Raw genomic sequence first — 19,199 nt, 5'->3', positions numbered from 1 at the left:
GTGAGAGGGTCGGCGGGGCGGGGGCGGGGGCGGGGGGGGCGCGGCGGGCGGGCGGGTCCCGGGCGCAGCATCCCCGGCGGCGGCGGCGGCCCGAGCACACCCGGGCACACCCACCCAGCCCTGCCCGCACAGCCCGCCCGCCGCCGGACACACCTCCCGCGCCCCGCACAAAGGGCGCGCCCCGCGGGGGGGGCGGCGGGACCTGGCGGGCGGGGGTCGGTGCCAGTCCCGCTCCTGGTCCCGCCGCCCCCGCGGTCCCTCCCCGCGCACGCGACTTGCCACCGGTGCGTCCTCCCCGCCGCCGCCTCCATTATCCGCCTCCCGCCGCTCCCGCGGCGGGGCGGGATGGGATGGGATGCGGAGCGCGCATCCCGCCGCCGGGAGCGAGGTAGGATGGATGGGGCCGCGGGGCTCCCCGTGCGGAGGATGCTCGGCGGGGTGACGCGTCCTTCCTCGGGCTCGACCGCTCGGAGGGCCGCGCTGTCAGCCCCTCCTGCGGGCCCGGCGGTGGGCGCCGCGCACCGGCTCTCCTCCTCCTCCTCCTCTTCCTCCTCCTCTTCCTCCTCCTCCCTTTCGCTGCCGTGGATGCCCAGGCGGAGCCCGTGGCGGCGGGCCCGGTGCGAGGCCGTTTGCTGGCACACGGAGCCCTGGCTCTCCTTTTTTATCTTTTTTTTTTTTTTTTCTGAGTTGCTCTTCTTCCTGCCTTCATTTTTATTTTTTTTTAAGCCTTGCTAAGGCAGCCGGAGCGGGAGTCTGACAACAACCCATCTATTGACAGAACAGGGAAGACATGATGGGGGTGTGTTACTTACTACGAGCTGCAGCGATGTTTTGCATCGCTCGTTGGCTGCGTCCTTGCGCCGGCAAGTGAATTCCCTGGGTCCTTTGTAGCAGGAGGGGTCTGTGGGGTTTTGAAGGGTCAGTCCTGTCTCCTCTTCTCCAGGCAGGGTGTCAGTTACAGGGTGGGTGAGCATATCTTTGTCTGTATTTTGTCCATTTAAAAAGCAGTTGCTTTCCTTTTCCATCGCTGGCCGAAGCAGAGTTTATTAAAAGACACATGAAAATAGGGTTTTCCCGTGTCTTTCCGGCTTCGTTTTGGCGTTTTCTGTTGGGTGCCATGAAGTGGAGCTCTTCGCTCGCGGCTGAGCTGGAGGAATTCCTGGGCTGCAGAGCAGCTGCGGGAGGGACGGGGTTGTGTTTGCACAGGCAGAGCTGAGCGTGGGGACAGTCCCCCCTCACCTGCACGGACTTTGGGGTGTAGCTCGAACTGCCCTCTCATTAACACCGGCACCTCAGGGGCTGTGCTTTGGGATAATTGTCCGTGGTGCTGTTTGAAGTAGACATGGCTCAATGGAATTCACCGAGTCCCCTGGGAAGCAGTTAATATCTCACCAGCACTAGTTCAGGGGCAGAAATGACTGAGATCTGGCTAACCAGGCTGACCACAGACTTAACAACCGGGGAGGTTTTCATGTGGGGGAAGGCAAGTTGCTTTGTTTCTTTTTTTTCTAAGATGACATTGGTCTGTGGTTTGTTTGTTTAATTTCAATTGTCTTAAAGTTTATTTTTGCATTTCAAAAAAGCTCCAAAACATATTTGAGATATATTTGTGAGTTTGGCCTTTAGGGCATTTTTGCATTAAAATAAAATCGCTTGGATGCATTCTAGGCGTGGCAGCTGTTGAGCACAGGGTCTCTTGGATCTTAAAAACTGCTTCTTACATCACTTTTCTATTTAGCTCATAAAAACTTCTGTCTAATAACATTGCATACAGTGGAAAGTAATGATAAACGTTGCTTTGTGGCTTGGTGTCTGTAGGCTGAGCTTTACCTGACCCCTTGTGACCCAGGCAGGGGCAGACCCCAGGTGCTTTCCCTCACTCTGGATTTACAGCATGTGCTGTGCTCTGGGGTGTACTCAGAGAGCAGACCCTCACAAATATTCAGATTAACTCAGTTGGTTCCTCTCTTTTGGTGATCCTCAAGAAACAAAGCATTTTTGCATTGAAGGATGTAGTTCTCCCGGCCAGTGAGTTTCTCTGCACTTATCGTGGTCCTGGTGAAGATGCTGCTGGTCACCAGAAGCTGTAGCACAAGCTTTTCTGCCCTGCAGTACAAGTTCTCCGTGGAGGTGGGAGTAGGGTTGTGAAAAGAGCTCTGGCACATGTAGGAAATCAGCACGTGGGTGCCACCAGTGGTCTCTCTAGAGGACAGAGCAGCTGTGTGCAGTGTGGGAACCCATGTGGTACCCGCTCTGGGTGGAGATGTTCTACTAGAAGGGGGCTTTCAGAAGTCCCCTTTGTAGTAGGGCTCACCATGCCCTTTCAATAACTGCCTGGTGCACTGTTCACTTCCACAAGGTTGAGGGTCTTACCTGAACCAGGCTAGTTACAGTCTTCAACTGGGTTGGCATTCTGCATCAGGAATAAACTTGGAGCAATTGCTTGGAGGTCAGGAGCTGGTGGGGATCAGAGGAAATACTCTATCTTTTCATGTACAACTTCTCCTCTCTGCTTTTTTTTTTTCTTTTGGACCTCATTCCCATGTGCACAGGCACCTGTTGAATTTGGGCATTACCATCAAAGTTTGATGCAGGAAAAATGTTGAAGTCCAGAACAAGTATTAGACTCAGTCTTTCCCTTGTCTCCTTAGCCATTTTATGGTACATAGCAGACTTTATTTCTCGTTTAAAAGGTACCTGAATTCTGGGGTGTCAGGGCATTCTCCTCAGTTTCAGGTCACTTTGTACAAATTCTTGTCTTCTGCTGTAGCTCAGTGTTGTGCTGAGTTATCTTGAAACCAGCTTGTGTTAAAGGAGCGACATTCTGATACTTGATTTTAGCACCACAAGAGTTGCCAGTGGGACTTTTTGCACAGTGAAGCTGTAACTGCTTGAACAGCAGGGTTTGTACTGTGCACTGGCCCTTCAGCTCTGAGTGAGTGGTGCTGTAGGAATAAGGAAAACTGGGTTGTGTTTTCTTGATTCGTTATGTCAGTATTTGGTATAAAAGAAGCATAAATGTAGTTGTTAAATATCTAGTCTTTCTGTCAGTTCAGAGCTTCCTGCACATCCCTGAAGTAAAATTTGCATTGGCTGAAAGTTGCAGGTGCCCAAGGTTTGCAGTGGGATGTGGTGGTGATGGTGGTGCCTCTGGTAGCACTATTGTAATTATACATGGGCACAATCTTCTACCAGTTGTGGATGTTTGCTGATGGCTGGTTTTTTTTAAATGGCTCTAGATCCATGTGCTGGGCAGAAGGAGCAGCTTCCATGCTGCCACCACAGTCACACCTGAGCTGGAAGTACGAATTTCTTTCCTCCATGGATATTAAAATTCTGTTTGTCTCAGAATTTCCTCTCCTAGTCTTATGTTGATCAGTTGCTGTAAAACTGCCCGAGTGTTTAATGTGTGAGGTGGAGGTGTAGAGCCCTACCTGCCACTGGTGCCATGGTCACTGTACCTGCACATGGTGAGGGAGATGCAGGCCTGAGAGATAGAGGCTCCTTCATGCATTGTCCCCTTCCTGAAGACTCCAGTGCTCCTTTGTCAGATGTGTGTAAATAAAAGTATGTTTAAAGCATCCTGGTGATGTTCCCATTTGTGTGGGTTGGTCAGCGTTGTGCAGTGCTCCAAACCCTCAGAGGACCAGTTTGGGGAAGTTTGTTAGGAATTTGGGAAGCTGTTTTGGAGTGGAAGGTGGTGTGGCTGGTCCCATTGGCAGGAGTGGTGGGCAGGTAGGGCAGCTTCGGAGCAGCAGCAATGCACTGACCAGTTTGTTCCAGGGGCTTTTCAGCATTGCACTTCCTTCAGCTGGAAAGGTCCTGGGACAGACTCACAGCAGTGTTTCACTGCCTGCTTTCTCTGTTGGCATAGGAGCCTGAACTGCAGGTTTTACCAGCATCTCGTTGGAGGAAACAAGGGAAGAGACTGGATGACTCCTGGGGTCAGTGGTTCTTCACTTTTCAGGAATAGCACAGAATTCCCAGAGAGGGGTTTACTGTTCCCCTGGAGCTGAGCTGAAGCATAGTTTGACTTAAATAATATTTCTTTAGGAAATATATTTCTTTAGGAGCGAAAGATGAGTTTGCTACTACAAAAGACTTTTTTTAATGCATCAGTACAGCAGCTCTAGGCTTTTCTCTCACCATCTCCAAGCTGAATCTTTCTAGGTGATGGTTTGACTGACCTTCTTCCTTGAAAGCTTGTTGTGACCAGCATGAGAGTCTTTCAGGTGCTCTAATAAGCATTTCTCTGTGTTCAGAGGAGCATAATTCAGAATTTCTCATCCAGGATGGAACCTGGACTCTATGGAAAGTAAGGACCAGTTGTGTTGTTGGTGGGCTGCTGGTGTAAGTTAGTCTGGTCTCCTGCTTGCAGCTTGACTAGAGAGTGAGGCTGGCTGTACTGTTACTTCCTAACACTGAATATTTTCATTTTCCTTCTAGCAAGCTGGCAAGACAGATCTGTACGCTCAGTAATACTGTCAGAACAGGTGCTCTCTGAGCCTCAGCCCTGTAAAGAGCAACATGCACTTCCAAATTCTAAAATTAGGTGTCATCCAAGGGGCTCCAAAAGCTGCACTCCTGATCACGGTGTTACTGCTGTGCTTGATTCCCAAGGGTGTAGCTGCAGCATTGTAGTTTGGGGGTTGTCATGTGGGGGTGACCCAGCCAGGAGCTCTCCTGTGCTCTCAGGATGTGGTCTGTAGGTTGTTGCTGCTCTGAGGGGAAGCCCCAGCCAAGTCTGGGCATCACTCTTGGTCTGAGCTTTTGCTGAATTAAACAATGAAAGGATGAGTGGACCCTCATCTGAGTCCATGCATAATGGTCACCCCAGGTGCTCTGCTGCTTATTATTGAAGTTGCATCACAAGCTGTGGCTTGGGAAGCATCTCCCTGAACTCTCAGGTGACTCCACTCCTCTCCCAACACCAGCACAGAGTGCACTCAGTGTTTGTCTCTAATTGCCAACTTCCAAGGGTGTTTACTCTGCTGAGTCTGGTAGATACTGTGCTGTAGTTACTAAGCAGGCATCTGAATGAGCTTCTAAAAATAGCTTATCCCTTTACAAGAAGGTGAGGTGCTGCCTAATGGGGGCCAAACCCAGGATGAGGAATGAGAAGAGAAGTATAGGTCAGGTGAATCTATTGTAAAATTAAATAAACCTTTTCAGGTGCTGATTGGAGCAGCTGCACTGCTGGCTTAATGCTGGTGACAGTCCTGTGCAACTTCACAGATCTGTAGTAGTATGTGTTATACTGTTATTCCTCAGACAGAGGTCGGAACTTCAGTCAGTACCTGTAGAGTTGTTTCTCGTTTGAAGGTGGATCTTCCTCCAAGATCTTTACTTGGAAATTCTTTGAAAAGTAATTTTGCTCAAAAGTGTTGTGATAGACATTTGCTTGCAACTTCTCTGTTCTTTAGTAGCTGGGGAAAAGCCTTTCTTCGTCTGCTCACAACTCTGAGGTTGAACCCAGGTAGGATAATGTAATGTTTGAGTCAGAGATGTACATGTAAGCTTTGCTGCCCAGAGAGGTTGTCCTGTGCATGCCTGGTTAGGCTTCATGTGTTGCATGAGGCACACCTTCCCATGTCCTTGTATATATAATAATTTTTTGTACTGCGTTATCCTTTTTCAGGTAAATGAGGTCATGTTCAAAATCATTATGTTTTTTAATCACTCTCCATCTGTCATGCTTTATAGTCACTTCTAAAAAAATAGAGGGAAGCTGTTCCTGCTTTGTTTGCCTCAAAGCTGCATTTTGGCATGTGATGGCCAACTGGATGGGTTAGCTTGGCAAACACAAAGTGGTACTTAGTGGCTTTCTTGATCTCTGACAGGTCACAAGGCTGCTTTCTCAGGTAGTGACAGTGACTGCTTAGAGGTCATCTATACACTCATGAATGTCACTGAACCAGATAACACAGGTGATGTTTTGGTCATGCTACTTGTGGTTGTAAATGAAGCCAAAGTGACTGTTTTGTGGAGGGAGCCTTTTTGCTGTAGACAATTCTGGTGGCTGCTTGATAGGCCATGGGGAAAAAATTATCATTCCCAGACTATCAGGCCAAAGCCAGAGTTAATGTATCCCATTGGAAAAGTAAGGTAACAGGGCTCAGTTTGAAAATAATACCAGTTCTAGTCTGTGGATTATGACTGACAGTTGTCAAAAATGTGGCAAGTACTGATTTAGAAGTCACAGATAAAATAAATAATGACTGTAGGACCCAGAATAACAAGATGAAGAAAAGATCCATGGCAGCCACAGGAACTTGGAGGCCGGTGCAAGTCAGGAAATTGCACGGGGTGAGCGGCTGCTCCCCTTGCATTTCCAAACCTGACTGTTCTTAGAGTGCTTGTTATTTCTCTGCGAGCCTTCTCAGCGTGGAGAGCATTCAGCCCGCACCTGTCTCCGCTGGCAGCCTCTCCCTTTGTCGGGGCTGGGACCCTTTCCCTGCCTGCGCCCACGCAGGCAGCAGCACAGCAGCAGTGTTTACATCCTGCAGCGAGCCCACGTGCTCGGGAGCGGCAGGCAGGCGTGACGGCCGCTGATCCGCAGTGCTGGGAGCGGGCAGCGCCGGGAGCGGGCAGCGCCGGGAGCGGGCAGCGCCGGGAGCGGGCAGCGCCGGGAGCGGGCAGCGCCGGGAGCGGGCAGCGCCGGGAGCGGGCAGCGCCGGGAGCGGGCAGCCGTGCTCCCGCAGCCGTGCTCCCGCAGCTGCTCTCGCTCCGCTTGCATTGCTGCAGGATGGAAGTTGGGAAGCGGTAGCTTCTCCCTTTCGGGAAATGTCCTTCAGGGGTTCTGGGTGATGCCAGGTGCCTCAGGCAGAAGCAATGCCTTTTGGCGTAATTTTGTTTCTTCTATGTTGCTGTATCATTGCTTTTTCCGGTTTCCTTGGCACCGCTGCTGCAAGTGCAGAGAGCAGATAGGCAGCAGGGATGTGAGCAGGGGCAGGGCCACCCCCTCCTTCAGCAGCGTGTGCGGGTGATGGCTCCCAGTGATTAACTGCAGCCCGAGGGGGTACGTGTTGTATTTGACTGGCCAGAGCAGTTATCTGCACTGAGAACCTGGATGGTTGCCTGGTCAGAACACTTAGTGTATTTGAATTGTTTATGCTGGAACACATCAGGCAGAAACCAGGCAGAAAATTTTGAGAAATAGTTTGATCTAAAGCCTTGCTGCTTTTCATCACATCACAACTCCTATAGACACAGGTGTGGGTCTCAGTGTGTGTGGTTCAATTTCTTTAAAACCAGACTGTGGTTTCAGTAGCTCAGGTGCTCTTTATTGGTCTGTCCTGGAAGTAGATGAAGTAGAAATTCCATGTAAAAAACAGGAGGCAGAACATGAGGGAACAATGTTACTTCTTTGCACAGTTCACCTGCACCCTTCACAGTGTTGCCCCTTTCCACTTCCAGGATACTGTTCTCACAGTGCCTGCCCTTCTCAAAGCTCAGCATGCGGCCACATCACACAGTGCTCTGAAGGGAAGAGCCAACATAAATACTTGAGGTGAAAATAGGAAAGGTGTAACGACATACAAAAAAAAAAGTGTCACTACACATTTGGGTGGCAGATGAAAGGGACTGACCTTTAAGAGACTCCCTGATGCACCTGCCCTATGTAGACAGGGAGGCTCATACCTCTGTCAGAGTAAAGAGCTTCACAGCATAAGTCATGTTTTCATCTCTCCTAAAGATCAAATCTGAAGTGAAGTAAAAAGGGAGGTTATACATGAGTTAGCAGGAAGTTGAGCTATGTTTGTACTAGAATAATAAACACGGAAACACTTCTTTTGCTGAAGTATGTCTTTAGGGTGGTTTGAATAATAGCTTACAAGAGCAGAGCTTTGTGGTTTGATAGGAGCAGCAGATTTTATGCATTAAGGTTTTTTTTCTGTGTATATTTGTCCTTTGTTTCACCGTAACTCTTTTTGATTGTTCCATAGCTGTAAACTGTAGCTGCTGTGTATGTGTATATAAAAGTTGTTTTCCCTTTTTTAGCAATTGTTTGTTAGAAGAACAAATGCCAGTATCTTCTTTGGGGAAGGAAAATCCTCTAGAATCCTCTTGTGCTTTGATCACAGGGAAGTTCTTCTTAATGTTATCATCCATGTCCTCAGACTTCCATCCGCTTTCTCATTGCAGGATGAACAGTTTTTAGGTTTTGGTTCAGATGAAGAAGTCAAAGTACGAAGTCCCACCAGGTCCCCCACAGGTAAGTTCAAGTTGCAGGATTGGGTGTTGACTTTCTGTTTTCCTTTGTGATGGCTTTGCTGAGCTTCTTCTGCTTGTTCCATCAAATCTCATTCACCATAAAAGCCACCCCAGTCTCTGGATTTAACGCAGTTAGTGTTGGACTCTGTATGTCTGATCTGTAAAGGAACAGAGAAACTTTGAGAAAAAGAGTTATACTGATGAAACCAGTATTTGAAACCTCATGTCAGAGGTTTGACTGGTACTAGAGAAGAAGGATTTTTTTTTTTTTTCAACCAGCTGTGATCTGCTTAAAAAAAATCTTTTAATGTGTTTAAAAGGTGGCATGTGCCCTTGAGGATTATTGCCCCTGCCCACCATGAGGTTGGTACTGGGTTTGTGCCATTGCATATCTAGTTGTTGGGAAAAGGCAAGCTTGCATTTTTAAAAATGTTATCTCCATGATATCTTGTGTGGGAGAAGAGGTTTGTTGGGAAGGTACTCTCTACATGTAGTGATAAAATGGTATTTCTATTTGTTGATTATCTGAAATGTTTTGGCAACTTGTGCAGGCAGTGTGACTGATCCTGAGTAAATACTTGTGTGACCTGGGTAATGCTGATCCCACACTCAGAGAAATTTAATATGTACTCTGCATTCTCTACTTCCCTCTCAGTCAAATCTAGTCCACGGAAACCTCGTGGGAGGCCCCGGAGCAGTTCTGACCGAAGTTCAGCTGTACTGTCAGACTCTTCGTCGGTGTGTTCCCCTTCGAGCAAGTCTGAAACCACATCCATGGAGAAAGTAAAGAAGAAGGAGTCGAAGAGTGGGGAAAAAAGACGAGGAAGACCTCCAACACTTACAAGTGTGAAATTCAAATTATCACAAGAGAAGGACACATCAGACATTCAAAAGGGCAGCAAAGAAGAAAAAGAGAGTCTGAAAAAAATCAAAAGGTCACCATCCACTACATTTCAGCAAGCAGCTAAAATCAAGAAATTAAGAACTAGTAAGCTCTCCCCACTGAAATCTAAATTCAAGCCTGGGGCAAAACTTCAGATTGGGAGGAAGAGCGTTCAGATCGTGCGCAGGAGAGGCAGGCCACCGTCCTCTGAACGGGTAAAGACTTCCTCAACTTTAGTCATAAACTCCCAGCTGGAGAAGCCTCAGAGGATTCGCAAAGAAAAGGATGGCACGCCACCTCTCACAAAGGAAGAGAAGACTGCTGTCAGACAGAGCCCGCGCAGGATTAAACCCGTTAGGATTATACCTTCCACCAAAAGGACAGATGCCACAATTGCTAAGCAACTCTTGCAGAGGGCTAAAAAAGGAGCACAAAAAAAGATTGAGAAAGAAGCAGCCAAACTGCAGGGCAGGAAGGGGAGAACCCAGCTCAAAAATATCCGACAGTTCATCATGCCAGTTGTGAGTGCGATCTCTTCACGGATTATCAAAACACCCAAACGGTTTATTGAGGATGAAGACTACGATCCTCCTATTAAAATATCCAGACTAGAATCCACACCAAACAGCAGGTTCAGCGCTACATCTTGTGGCTCCAGTGAAAAGTCCAGTGCCGCTTCTCAGCATTCGTCTCAGATGTCTTCGGACTCCTCACGGTCCAGCAGCCCCAGCGTGGATACATCTACGGACTCCCAGGCTTCCGAGGAGATGCAGACACTTTCTGAGGAGCGAAGCAATACTCCAGAAGTTCACACTCCACTGCCTGTTTCTCAGTCCCCTGAAAATGATAACGGTGATAGGCGAAACAGAAGATTTTCGATAACAGAAAGAAGTTTTGGCCAGAGGACTGCAAAAAAGCTGTCGGCCTTACCAAGTGTGCCGCAGCAGCAATCTTCCTCCTCTCCTCCTCCCCCTTTGCTCACTCCCCCGCCACCACTGCAGCCTGCTTCCAGCATCTCGGACCATACCCCTTGGCTAATGCCTCCAACCATACCATTAGCCTCCCCCTTTCTTCCTGCTTCTGCTGCGCCCATGCAAGAGAAACGAAAGTCAATTCTGCGAGAGCCGACGTTTAGGTGGACCTCCCTGAAACATTCCAGGTCAGAGCCACAGTACTTCTCATCAGCAAAATATGCCAAAGAGGGTCTTATTCGCAAACCAATATTTGATAACTTCAGACCCCCGCCGCTGACACCGGAGGACGTTGGCTTTGCATCTGGCTTCTCAACACCAGGTGCCACGGCTCCCACACGCCTGTTTTCACTTCACTCTGGAGCCAGGTTTGACATGCACAAGAGAAGTCCTCTGCTGCGAGCACCCCGGTTCACGCCGAGCGAGGCCCACTCCCGGATCTTCGAGTCAGTAACTCTGCCCTCATCAGTCGGTCGCGCCGCTACGGGGACCTCTGCTGCGGGTGTGTCCTCTCGGAGGCGGAAGAGGAAAGCGTTCAGCCCCATCCGATCAGAACCCAGATCTCCTTCACACTCCATGAGGACAAGGAGCGGGAGGCTTAGTACCTCTGACCTGACAACTCTCACCCCACAGTCTTCTGTCTCTTCCTCATTGACTAGCATTTCAGTTAGTTCTCTCGCCACTAGTGCCTTAAATTCAACTTTTACTTTTCCCTCTCATTCCCTATCACAGTCTGGGGAATCAGCAGAAAGAAGCCAGAGACCGAGGAAGCAGACGAGCGCTCCAGCAGAGCCTTTCTCATCCAGTAGCCCTACTCCTCTCTTCCCTTGGTTCACATCGAGTCCCCAGACAGAGAGAGGCAGAAACAAGGACAGGGCAGCAGAGGAACTCTCCAAAGATAAAGATGCTGACAAAAGCCTGGAGAAGGACAAGAGCAGAGAGAAAGACAGAGAGAGGGAAAAGGAGAACAAACGGGAGTCAAGGAAAGAGAAAAGGAGAAAAGGGTCAGAAATTCAGAGTAGCTCTGCTTTGTTTCCTGTAGGTAAAATGCCCAAAGAAAAAGTTGTCAGCGAAGATGTTGCGGCATCATCGTCTGCCAAAAAAACTGCTGGGCGGAAGAAGTCTACAGCAGTAGATCCCACAGCAGATGTTTCCGCTGCTGCTCTGGTAGATACGGCAGCTGTCAAAACCAAAACGTCCAAGAAAGGTAGAGGGGGCTTAGACAAATCAGACCTGGACGTCAGCCCCGCTGTGCCATCTCTGGAGAAGGAAAAAGCTCTGCGTCTTTCTGCTCCTTCATCAAGCACTGTTAAACATTCCGCTTCCTCCATCAGCTCTATGTTGGCTCAAGCAGACAAACTGCCAATGACTGACAAGAGGGTGGCCAGTCTTCTGAAAAAGGCAAAAGCCCAGCTGTACAAGATTGAGAAGAGCAAGTCCCTCAAACAAGCGGATCAGCCAAAAGCACAGGTATTCCTTTTTCCAAGTTGAATTTTTTGCTAGAGTGCATCTTACTTTGAACTTGCTCTGAAAGTCACAGTAGCTTTTGTATCCTGAGTGAGAAGAATTAATGTGCCAAGCAAAGCAGCTGTTAGTGCAACAGATGGCAAATGATTAGAAAACAAGGAGCCCTGGGCAGAAGCTGAGGGGAAGAGGGAACTGCTGTGTAGTGAGCTCAGGGGGCAGCTGCGTGTGTTTTAGAGACCAGTATGGCATAGCTGCTTATTGGGTTTCTCTGAATAAATCTAAGCAAAGTGATGGTCTGCAGTAGTACTGTCTCTGAAAAGTGCAGTTCCAGCAAAATGCAGTGTCTCTCTTGGCCCTGACATTTCTTGTGGACCCTCCTTGAGTGTAAGGCTGGCTTCTGAAGAGCAAGTTGTTCCCTTAGTGTCTCTTGTTTTTTAACTTTGCACAGGGATCTGTCACTTATGAGAGGGAAGAAAATCCATTGGGATTTCACCTTTGATTTGGGGGACTGCTTCCTACCATTTTCCTCTTTTCCCTCTCCCCCATACCAAAGCCACCCTTTTCTGCAGTCCTCTTTACCTACCAGAAAGGGAGGTGAGATAAACTTTCTGGGAATACTTTTTATTTAAACTTTTACTTTTCCTAACATCATTAGTGTTGAAAATCACTAGCACATATTTCAAATAGAAAATTCTCCAACTGGTGTCTCCAAAATGAAGAAGTGTTTACTTCTGTATGTCTGACCTGGTGTAGCAGAAGCCCAGACCCTCACAGTTGCTTGTTTGGGGTAGTTCTTTTGGTGGGAGATATTCCAGAATCTTATGATCTAAACACAGAAAATGGCACTAAGATGCTGCATTTATTTAGCACCTAGTAAACAGAAGCCCTTTATCTGAAACACCAGCATCTGCAAAGCTCTCAAACAGCTTCATTTACTTCTACCTTCTGCTGGATCAGTCAGCACTGAGTGCTGGTCCAAATCCAGTGGACTCTGATATTTGTGATGTCAGTGCCTTGATAACATGGCTTCATGAGCAAGTTGGTTTTCCAGTAGCAGACAGAAACTTACCTTGTAACTCAGAGGTTTCCACTACGTGTTTCTCAGCCTCATTTTGGTACCTTTCTTAGGCACACTGTCTGTTGTCATGTTCTGAAATCTAGGGGCAAGAGAGTGATTCATCAGAAACATCAGTCCGAGGACCACGAATAAAACATGTTTGCAGGAGAGCAGCTGTTGCGCTGGGCCGCAAGCGAGCAGTGTTTCCTGATGACATGCCCACTCTGAGTGCCTTACCGTGGGAAGAGCGGGAGAAGATACTGTCTTCCATGGGGAACGATGGTGAGTTGGGATTTCTAGTTTTTGTCTGGATTTGTACAAAGTCAGCTTCTGTTGACTGCTTACAATGAGGACTTCAAGTGATTAACAAGGGAAAATATGTTAGAGCTCCGGGCTCTCTATTGCAGTGCCACTCAAACAGGGTTAATCCTTTCAGCCACTGGGAATTGTGTCAAATACTTGTGTTCTGCACCAAACTTGTATTCTTCAGAGGGGGGTGAGTGCATATATACGTGTACACATCTGTGTATACACACGCTGACATAAGAGTGTATACACAGTGGTGTGGTTCTGCACATGAACTTAGACTTCTTGGACTAAATTAGACACTCCTGAAACATTCTTTAACATCAGCAAATTCACATTAGAAATGTTCTCTTGATAGATAAGTCATCGATAGCTGGCTCAGAAGAGGCTGAACCTCTTGCTCCACCTATAAAGCCCATTAAGCCGGTTACCAGAAACAAGGCACAGCAAGAACCTCCGGTGAAGAAAGGCCGGCGCTCCAGGCGCTGTGGGCAGTGTTCGGGCTGTCAAGTTCCAGAGGACTGTGGTGTCTGCACTAACTGTCTAGACAAACCCAAGTTTGGTGGGCGCAATATAAAGAAGCAGTGCTGCAAGTAAGTGAGAAACTATGCCTGCACTGACTGGGATAAGTGTCCCCTCACTCCGGGCCAGGAACAGCAGATTTGCCCTGTAGCATGGGCTTGGAGTGAGCTTGGCCTGGGCTGAGGCTGGATCAAAGCAGGGGACTATAAACAGCTTAAGAGTCAAGATCCCAAATCAAGGTGAGCTTGTTATGAGCTCTTTCTCTGGAGGTCACTTCTGGTTTATTCTCCCCAGTTTGACAAAACTGGCGTTGAGAAGTGTTTGGTGTGAGACCAGTGGCTTCTGTTATGGGATTTTGCAAGGGAGGCAATGTACACATAAATATTTTTCTCTTATTTTCCAAATTGCATTCATGAAGAACTTGTGTTTTCTAGATGATGCTTATCTGGCTTATATACGCTTTGTATATCAAAGATGTCTCTAGGTGTCATTAAGAAATACCACTCTTCTTTGATATCTCCTGTCATTTTTTGTACATATCCCTTAGATTGAACCTTTTTTAAATTGCTGCATTAAATTGATTTTAACAGGCTAGATAATCTATCTGAAAGGGCAGCTGCTAAAGCAACACCAGTAGGTTGTTGTGGTATGAGAGCTGTTTATAAAGCCTTGCTGTGAGAATTGCTGTGTGAGAGTACTCTGCAGGCTGGAAGAAGTCTTGCTCTCAGCAGCTTTGCCCAGGCCTCGGGCTGGGTTTCAGAGCCACAGGCCCTGCTACAAGAACAGACTCAGAAACAAAGCCTGACACAACATACAGAAGGTATTACATGCTAAGTATAAGACAAATAGGGAATAAAGTTGAATAAAGTTAACAAAAGTCTTGATCTCCTAAACCAGTCACACTCCAAGAGTACTTGATTTTGTCTGAACAAAAGTAGTGCTTATATTGATAATTTTATTTTCAGTTCTTCATGTTGAGTATTTATAGACTGCCCTCTTAATGTCTGCATCTTTATTCTGATTTTGTGACGTTCTTTATTTTTAGAATGAGGAAATGTCAAAATCTACAGTGGATGCCTTCAAAAGCTTATCTCCAGAAGCAAGCTAAAGGTAGGCTAAAGCACAAGAGAGAAGTTCTCATTTCATAGGTTTTGCTCTCTGTGCTGTTATTGTGGCTACACTGAGCTTATAAAGGTTATTTTACAAGGAGCCACCCTGCCTGCACTGATGACAGGTGAAAGGGGCAGGAGAGATGTGGATGCTGACAGCATTTGTACTCTCTTGTGTCTCTCAGCACTGGACTGGTAGTTTTGCTTCCTTCCTTTTCATTCGTTTTCCTTCCTTTTCCTTCCTTCCTCACAAAGTCTGCTCGCAACTCTGAATCTGTGCTACTGCAGGAGGATGTTGCTTACTGCTGTCTCAGAATAGGGGTCCAAGATATAAGAATACAGATTGAAGCACAAGCCAAGTGCATTAGTTTATTTTTTGAGTACAGTTTTTTCTTTCATATGACAGAATGATGAAGTTCTGAATCAAAGTGTCCGTATTTGCTGTTTCAAAGAAGCAGCAAATTATTTGAAGTCACACAGTTTTGTCTTTTTGCTTTATCTGTGCTTCTTCTTCCTAGCTGCAAAAAAGAAAGAGAAGAAATCTAAGACAAATGAGAAGAAAGAAAGCCATTCTGGAAAAAATCAGTTGGACTCTGGACAGAAACAAGCTCCTCAAGCTGTCACACCAAGAGAAGACAGTGCTGGGAAGAAGAGCGGTGAACCTGCCCGTAAGCCTGTTGAGGAAAAGCATGAGGATGGGAATTCTTCCGTTCCCATGTCAGAGCCCAAACCGGTTCCTACATCTGGTACCAGAAAGACTGGCAAGCAGACATTCCAGCAAGTCCAGCTCCCTCCTTCTCAGCCACCGAGCTCAGGACCTTTGAAAAAAGAAGCACCTAAACTTAGCACTTCTGAGCCCAAGAAAAAGCAGACTCCCCAACCAGAAATAGGTAAATGGGACTATTTATCCTCAATATGTTTGAGCCGTGTTAAGTAACAATATTAATACCAGTAAAAACTGTTGGGTTTTAAATATGATAAATGCTTTGTGGTGTGGTGAAAGTACAGCAGATTATTTTGAAAATTTTGCTTAGAACTGGCTTCTGTTTTTGAACCACAGAGTATGCTGGGGCAGGGAGAAAGATGGCCATCCTGGTTGGGACTGAGTCATGTAGCTGTGGCAGTCTGGAAGTATGTTTTCAATATTGTTAAGCCTGTCAACTTCCCAGTCTGAATGTGAAACCAGGAGGATGTAATCTTTTAACACAAAAGCATAGTCCACTATTGGATGTAGTGCAGAGCAGCATGAACAGTGACCAACCAGGCAGCTCTGGGATTTCTGTGGCTTTGCACCCACAGTGCTCCAGATTGTTAGCAGAGCAAACTCTGCTAGTCATGCCTCCAGGAGACTGCTCATAGTTGGTGAGGTGCAGCCACAGAAGAGGGTGGAAAAGTTCTAGTCTAAAACTCATCGCATGTTACCCGGCTGATTTTTTTCCCTTTTCTTCTCTACAGGTGGCTGTTAGTTACTTGAAATACTCATAATTTTTCCCCCCCTTCCTAGGCACAGAACAAAGCAAACAGAAAAAAATTGCTCCCCGTCCAACTTTCCCTGTGAAACAGAAACCAAAAGAAAAGGTGAATACTGTTTTTTGTACAGTCAGTAAAATTTCAAGCACCTGGAACTTCTCTCTGTCTAGAAAGTAGAACCATCTTGTGTAACCCTTTGCAGATATTTTTTTATATTTGGTTCTTAAAGATGTTAGGTTTTTCCTCGTTGGCTGTATGTGGATACCAGAAAAACCTGGTCTATGCCTAAGATTCAGCTTAGGTGTTATTTTGATCTCGAAGACTTGTGCATTGGGGGGTGGAGGTCAGTTTTTCCATAAAAAACAGAACTTCCTTTGTCTCAGAAACAGCTCCGTCGTGGAAAAAAAAAAATTGTCTTATTTAAATATGAGGGAGAAGTGCATAGGGCCTGATTACACCCAGAGTTGCCCCACTGCAGCAAAAGACCAACCCGTGCTCTGATGGGAGAGAACAACATGATGGTAGAGGAAAGTGCTGTACATGGAATTACAACTGTAATTGCATGTGGAATCCTCTTAGGGAATGGTTTGCGGAATGGTCACTTCCCTGCAGCTTCGACACACTCATTAATTCTGTGCTGGTTTGGGGGTTTGTCTGTGAATTATCTACAGCATCGGATATAACAGCAGGGTAAGTTCTAATGTCCGGGGTTGAGATTAATGCAGGCTCCTTTGCTTGACCAGGAAAAGCCCCCTCCTCTAAGCAAGCCAGAGAGCAGCACGCTGAACTTGCTCAGCACTCTGACTAACGGCAGCAGTTCCAAGCAAAAGCCGCCTACAGATGGAGTCCACAGAATCCGAGTGGATTTCAAGGTAGAGGACAAATTGTTTTAAGTATTTGAATGTTCCATGGCTCTAGACACTGGAACTAGAGTCCCCTGAGAGTGCTGACAGTAACTGCTGAGTTTGTGTGTCTGGTACCTTTTCCAGGGAACTGCAAATAGGAGCCTCATGAAGTCACTTGGTTGATTCTTAGAAGCTTGTTATGCCTTTTTTTTCCTTATAATTAGAGTACTGGATGAAGAGACACTTAAAGCTTTAAAACCTTAACTGTCAATGTGTGAGGATGAGCAAGAATTTGAGGTTTATGAAGAATTATTCCATTAAGATGGAACTTTAAATCCTTACCACAACTTGAGCCAACAAGATATGGGGAAAATGTTAGTAACTTGTAATTCACAATATTTGGGGTCTATTTGGGGTTTTAAAATGATAAATCATGTACTTTTTTGAACAACACTGTTGAAATAATAATAAAAATTAATATTTTCCTAATAATTTTTTAGTCCATCTCTAAGTGTTGATACTGGAGACTATAGTGAGATCTCATAAATGTTTTATACAAATATGGAGCTTAAATAAAGTGCAATTCTTCTGAAATTTCATTTTTAGTAATAATTGTGCAATTGTGAAAAGCGTTGTCTTGTTCCTCAGGTTTGCTTTCCATAGAAGGAAGGCTCTAGCAGGCACTGAGCACTCTCAGCAGGAGCAGTGCCAAGGTGTGACTCCCAAAATACACTGTAAAGTAGAGGTAGACACTGAAATTATTTCAGTTTGAGACTTCTTGATCACAGACCCAGAACGTAAAAAACAGCAATCATATGAGCACTTTGTACTGATGTTATATGCCTTGTTCTGCATGGTGATGTGTCCTTTTGTACTTTCAGGAGGACTGTGAAGTGGAGAATGTTTGGGAGATGGGTGGGTTAGGCATCGTCACCTCGGTACCTATTACTCCCAGGGTGGTGTGTTTTCTCTGTGCCAGCAGTGGACATGTGGAGGTAAAGCATTGTGTTCTGCTGTTGATGACTTAGTTACAGCACAGTGTTGTTACAAAAATAAATAAAAATTATAATGACTGTAATTCAGAAGAAATTAAAATAATACATGTAAATCTGTCCTTGTTAGAATTTGTCCCAAGATACTCAAGTGCAAGGTATTTAAAATCAGTTTAGAAACTTCTTCAGTGCTTACTTTGGAGGTGCTTTAAGTGTGAAGAATAGCATATTTGAGAGCATCCCTGTCTCTGAATTTTTGAACTCACATCTAATGTAATGCAGCAGCTTTGCTCTCTTTTAACTGGAAATAAGAAAGGCTGCCCTATGGTGCAAAAGGGCTTTAGGCAGCAGTGACTTTCCCAGGTGTGTCTGTACCTGCAAAGAGCTGCAAACTGTTACAGAAACGTGACTGGAAAGCTTCTGGTGCTGCCTGAGGAGCTGGATTGAGATGTGTTAAATGCATTTCCAGGTGTAGATAGGTGCCTTCTGAGCATCTTCAGACCAGCTGACCTGGGAAAGTGATAACTCTAGGAAAGTCTGGGTTCTGGTGAGTGGACAGTACTAGGGAAAAGGGGGTTAAGTTCTGGATGTGGACATCAGTGCACTTGAGGTCATGAAGGCCCAGTGGGGCATGGAGCCATCCCCTTTTCAGTCAGGGTGCTCCAGGCAACAAACAATTTCCGTGTCTCCTGTGAGCCTACAGTGTTCGTGCCCTGAGAGTGATTGTTTTTCCAATATGACCAGCCTTGTAGGGGATACAGAGAAATTAGAAGAGCTTTCTAATGGCCACCTGGGCTGAATGAAGATACTTTTTGTTCTGCATGTCCCTACTTTCTGCACTAAATGTGTCTTCTGGTGCAGTTGGCTTGTGTTACAGGGAGGGAACAAGAGAGGGAGGTCCTGAAGAACCCTGCAAGGCTTTGTCGATGCTTAGAGCACTTAGTTAGCAGGTACCAGACTCCTGGTGGCTGCGAGGTGTCCAGTCTGTATTTGGGTTTATCTGAAATACGTGCTCAGTTTCCCTCCTAAAATATGACAGTAGAAATGCTTGTTCTGTCAGTTGTAAAGCAGAATTCAAAGTAGTTTGGAGCACAAGGGGGTTTGTTTGGGAGCTTCAAGCAGCTTCTGCATTGCTAAAACCTGCTTCTCCCTCCCTTGCAGTTTGTGTATTGCCAGGTCTGCTGTGAGCCCTTCCACAAGTTCTGCCTGGAGGAGAGCGAGCGGCCCCAGGAGGACCAGCTGGAGAACTGGTGCTGCCGTCGCTGCAAGTTCTGCCACGTGTGTGGGAGACAGCACCAGGCCACCAAGGTACCCCAGAACTGCTGGGAGACCCAGCAACACCCCCACTGGTCCCAGAGCTCCT

General features: G+C 46.6%; 1 protein-coding gene across 1 annotated transcript in view; it reads left to right on the top strand.

The window, feature by feature from the left end:
* Positions 1–8,149: 8,149 nt before the first annotated feature.
* KMT2A (lysine methyltransferase 2A) overlaps positions 8,150–19,199 on the top strand; it is a 32,859-nt gene continuing 21,809 nt past the window's right edge. Inside the window, exons 1-10 of the mRNA XM_027655616.1 lie at positions 8,150–8,215; positions 8,870–11,538; positions 12,697–12,874; positions 13,257–13,491; positions 14,466–14,530; positions 15,048–15,419; positions 16,034–16,107; positions 16,743–16,871; positions 17,726–17,839; positions 18,998–19,144. Of these exons, the coding sequence (XP_027511417.1) occupies positions 8,989–11,538; positions 12,697–12,874; positions 13,257–13,491; positions 14,466–14,530; positions 15,048–15,419; positions 16,034–16,107; positions 16,743–16,871; positions 17,726–17,839; positions 18,998–19,144 (3,864 nt within the window). The 5' untranslated portion in view covers positions 8,150–8,215; positions 8,870–8,988. The remainder of the gene's footprint in view (positions 8,216–8,869; positions 11,539–12,696; positions 12,875–13,256; positions 13,492–14,465; positions 14,531–15,047; positions 15,420–16,033; positions 16,108–16,742; positions 16,872–17,725; positions 17,840–18,997; positions 19,145–19,199) is intronic.

The sequence above is a fragment of the Corapipo altera genome, unplaced genomic scaffold (assembly GCF_003945725.1).
Source record: "Corapipo altera isolate COAL_440 unplaced genomic scaffold, ASM394572v1 71, whole genome shotgun sequence".
Taxonomy (NCBI): domain Eukaryota; kingdom Metazoa; phylum Chordata; class Aves; order Passeriformes; family Pipridae; genus Corapipo; species Corapipo altera.
The sequence above is the reverse complement of the archived record's forward strand: the minus strand, read 5'-3'. Positions and strand labels throughout refer to the sequence as shown.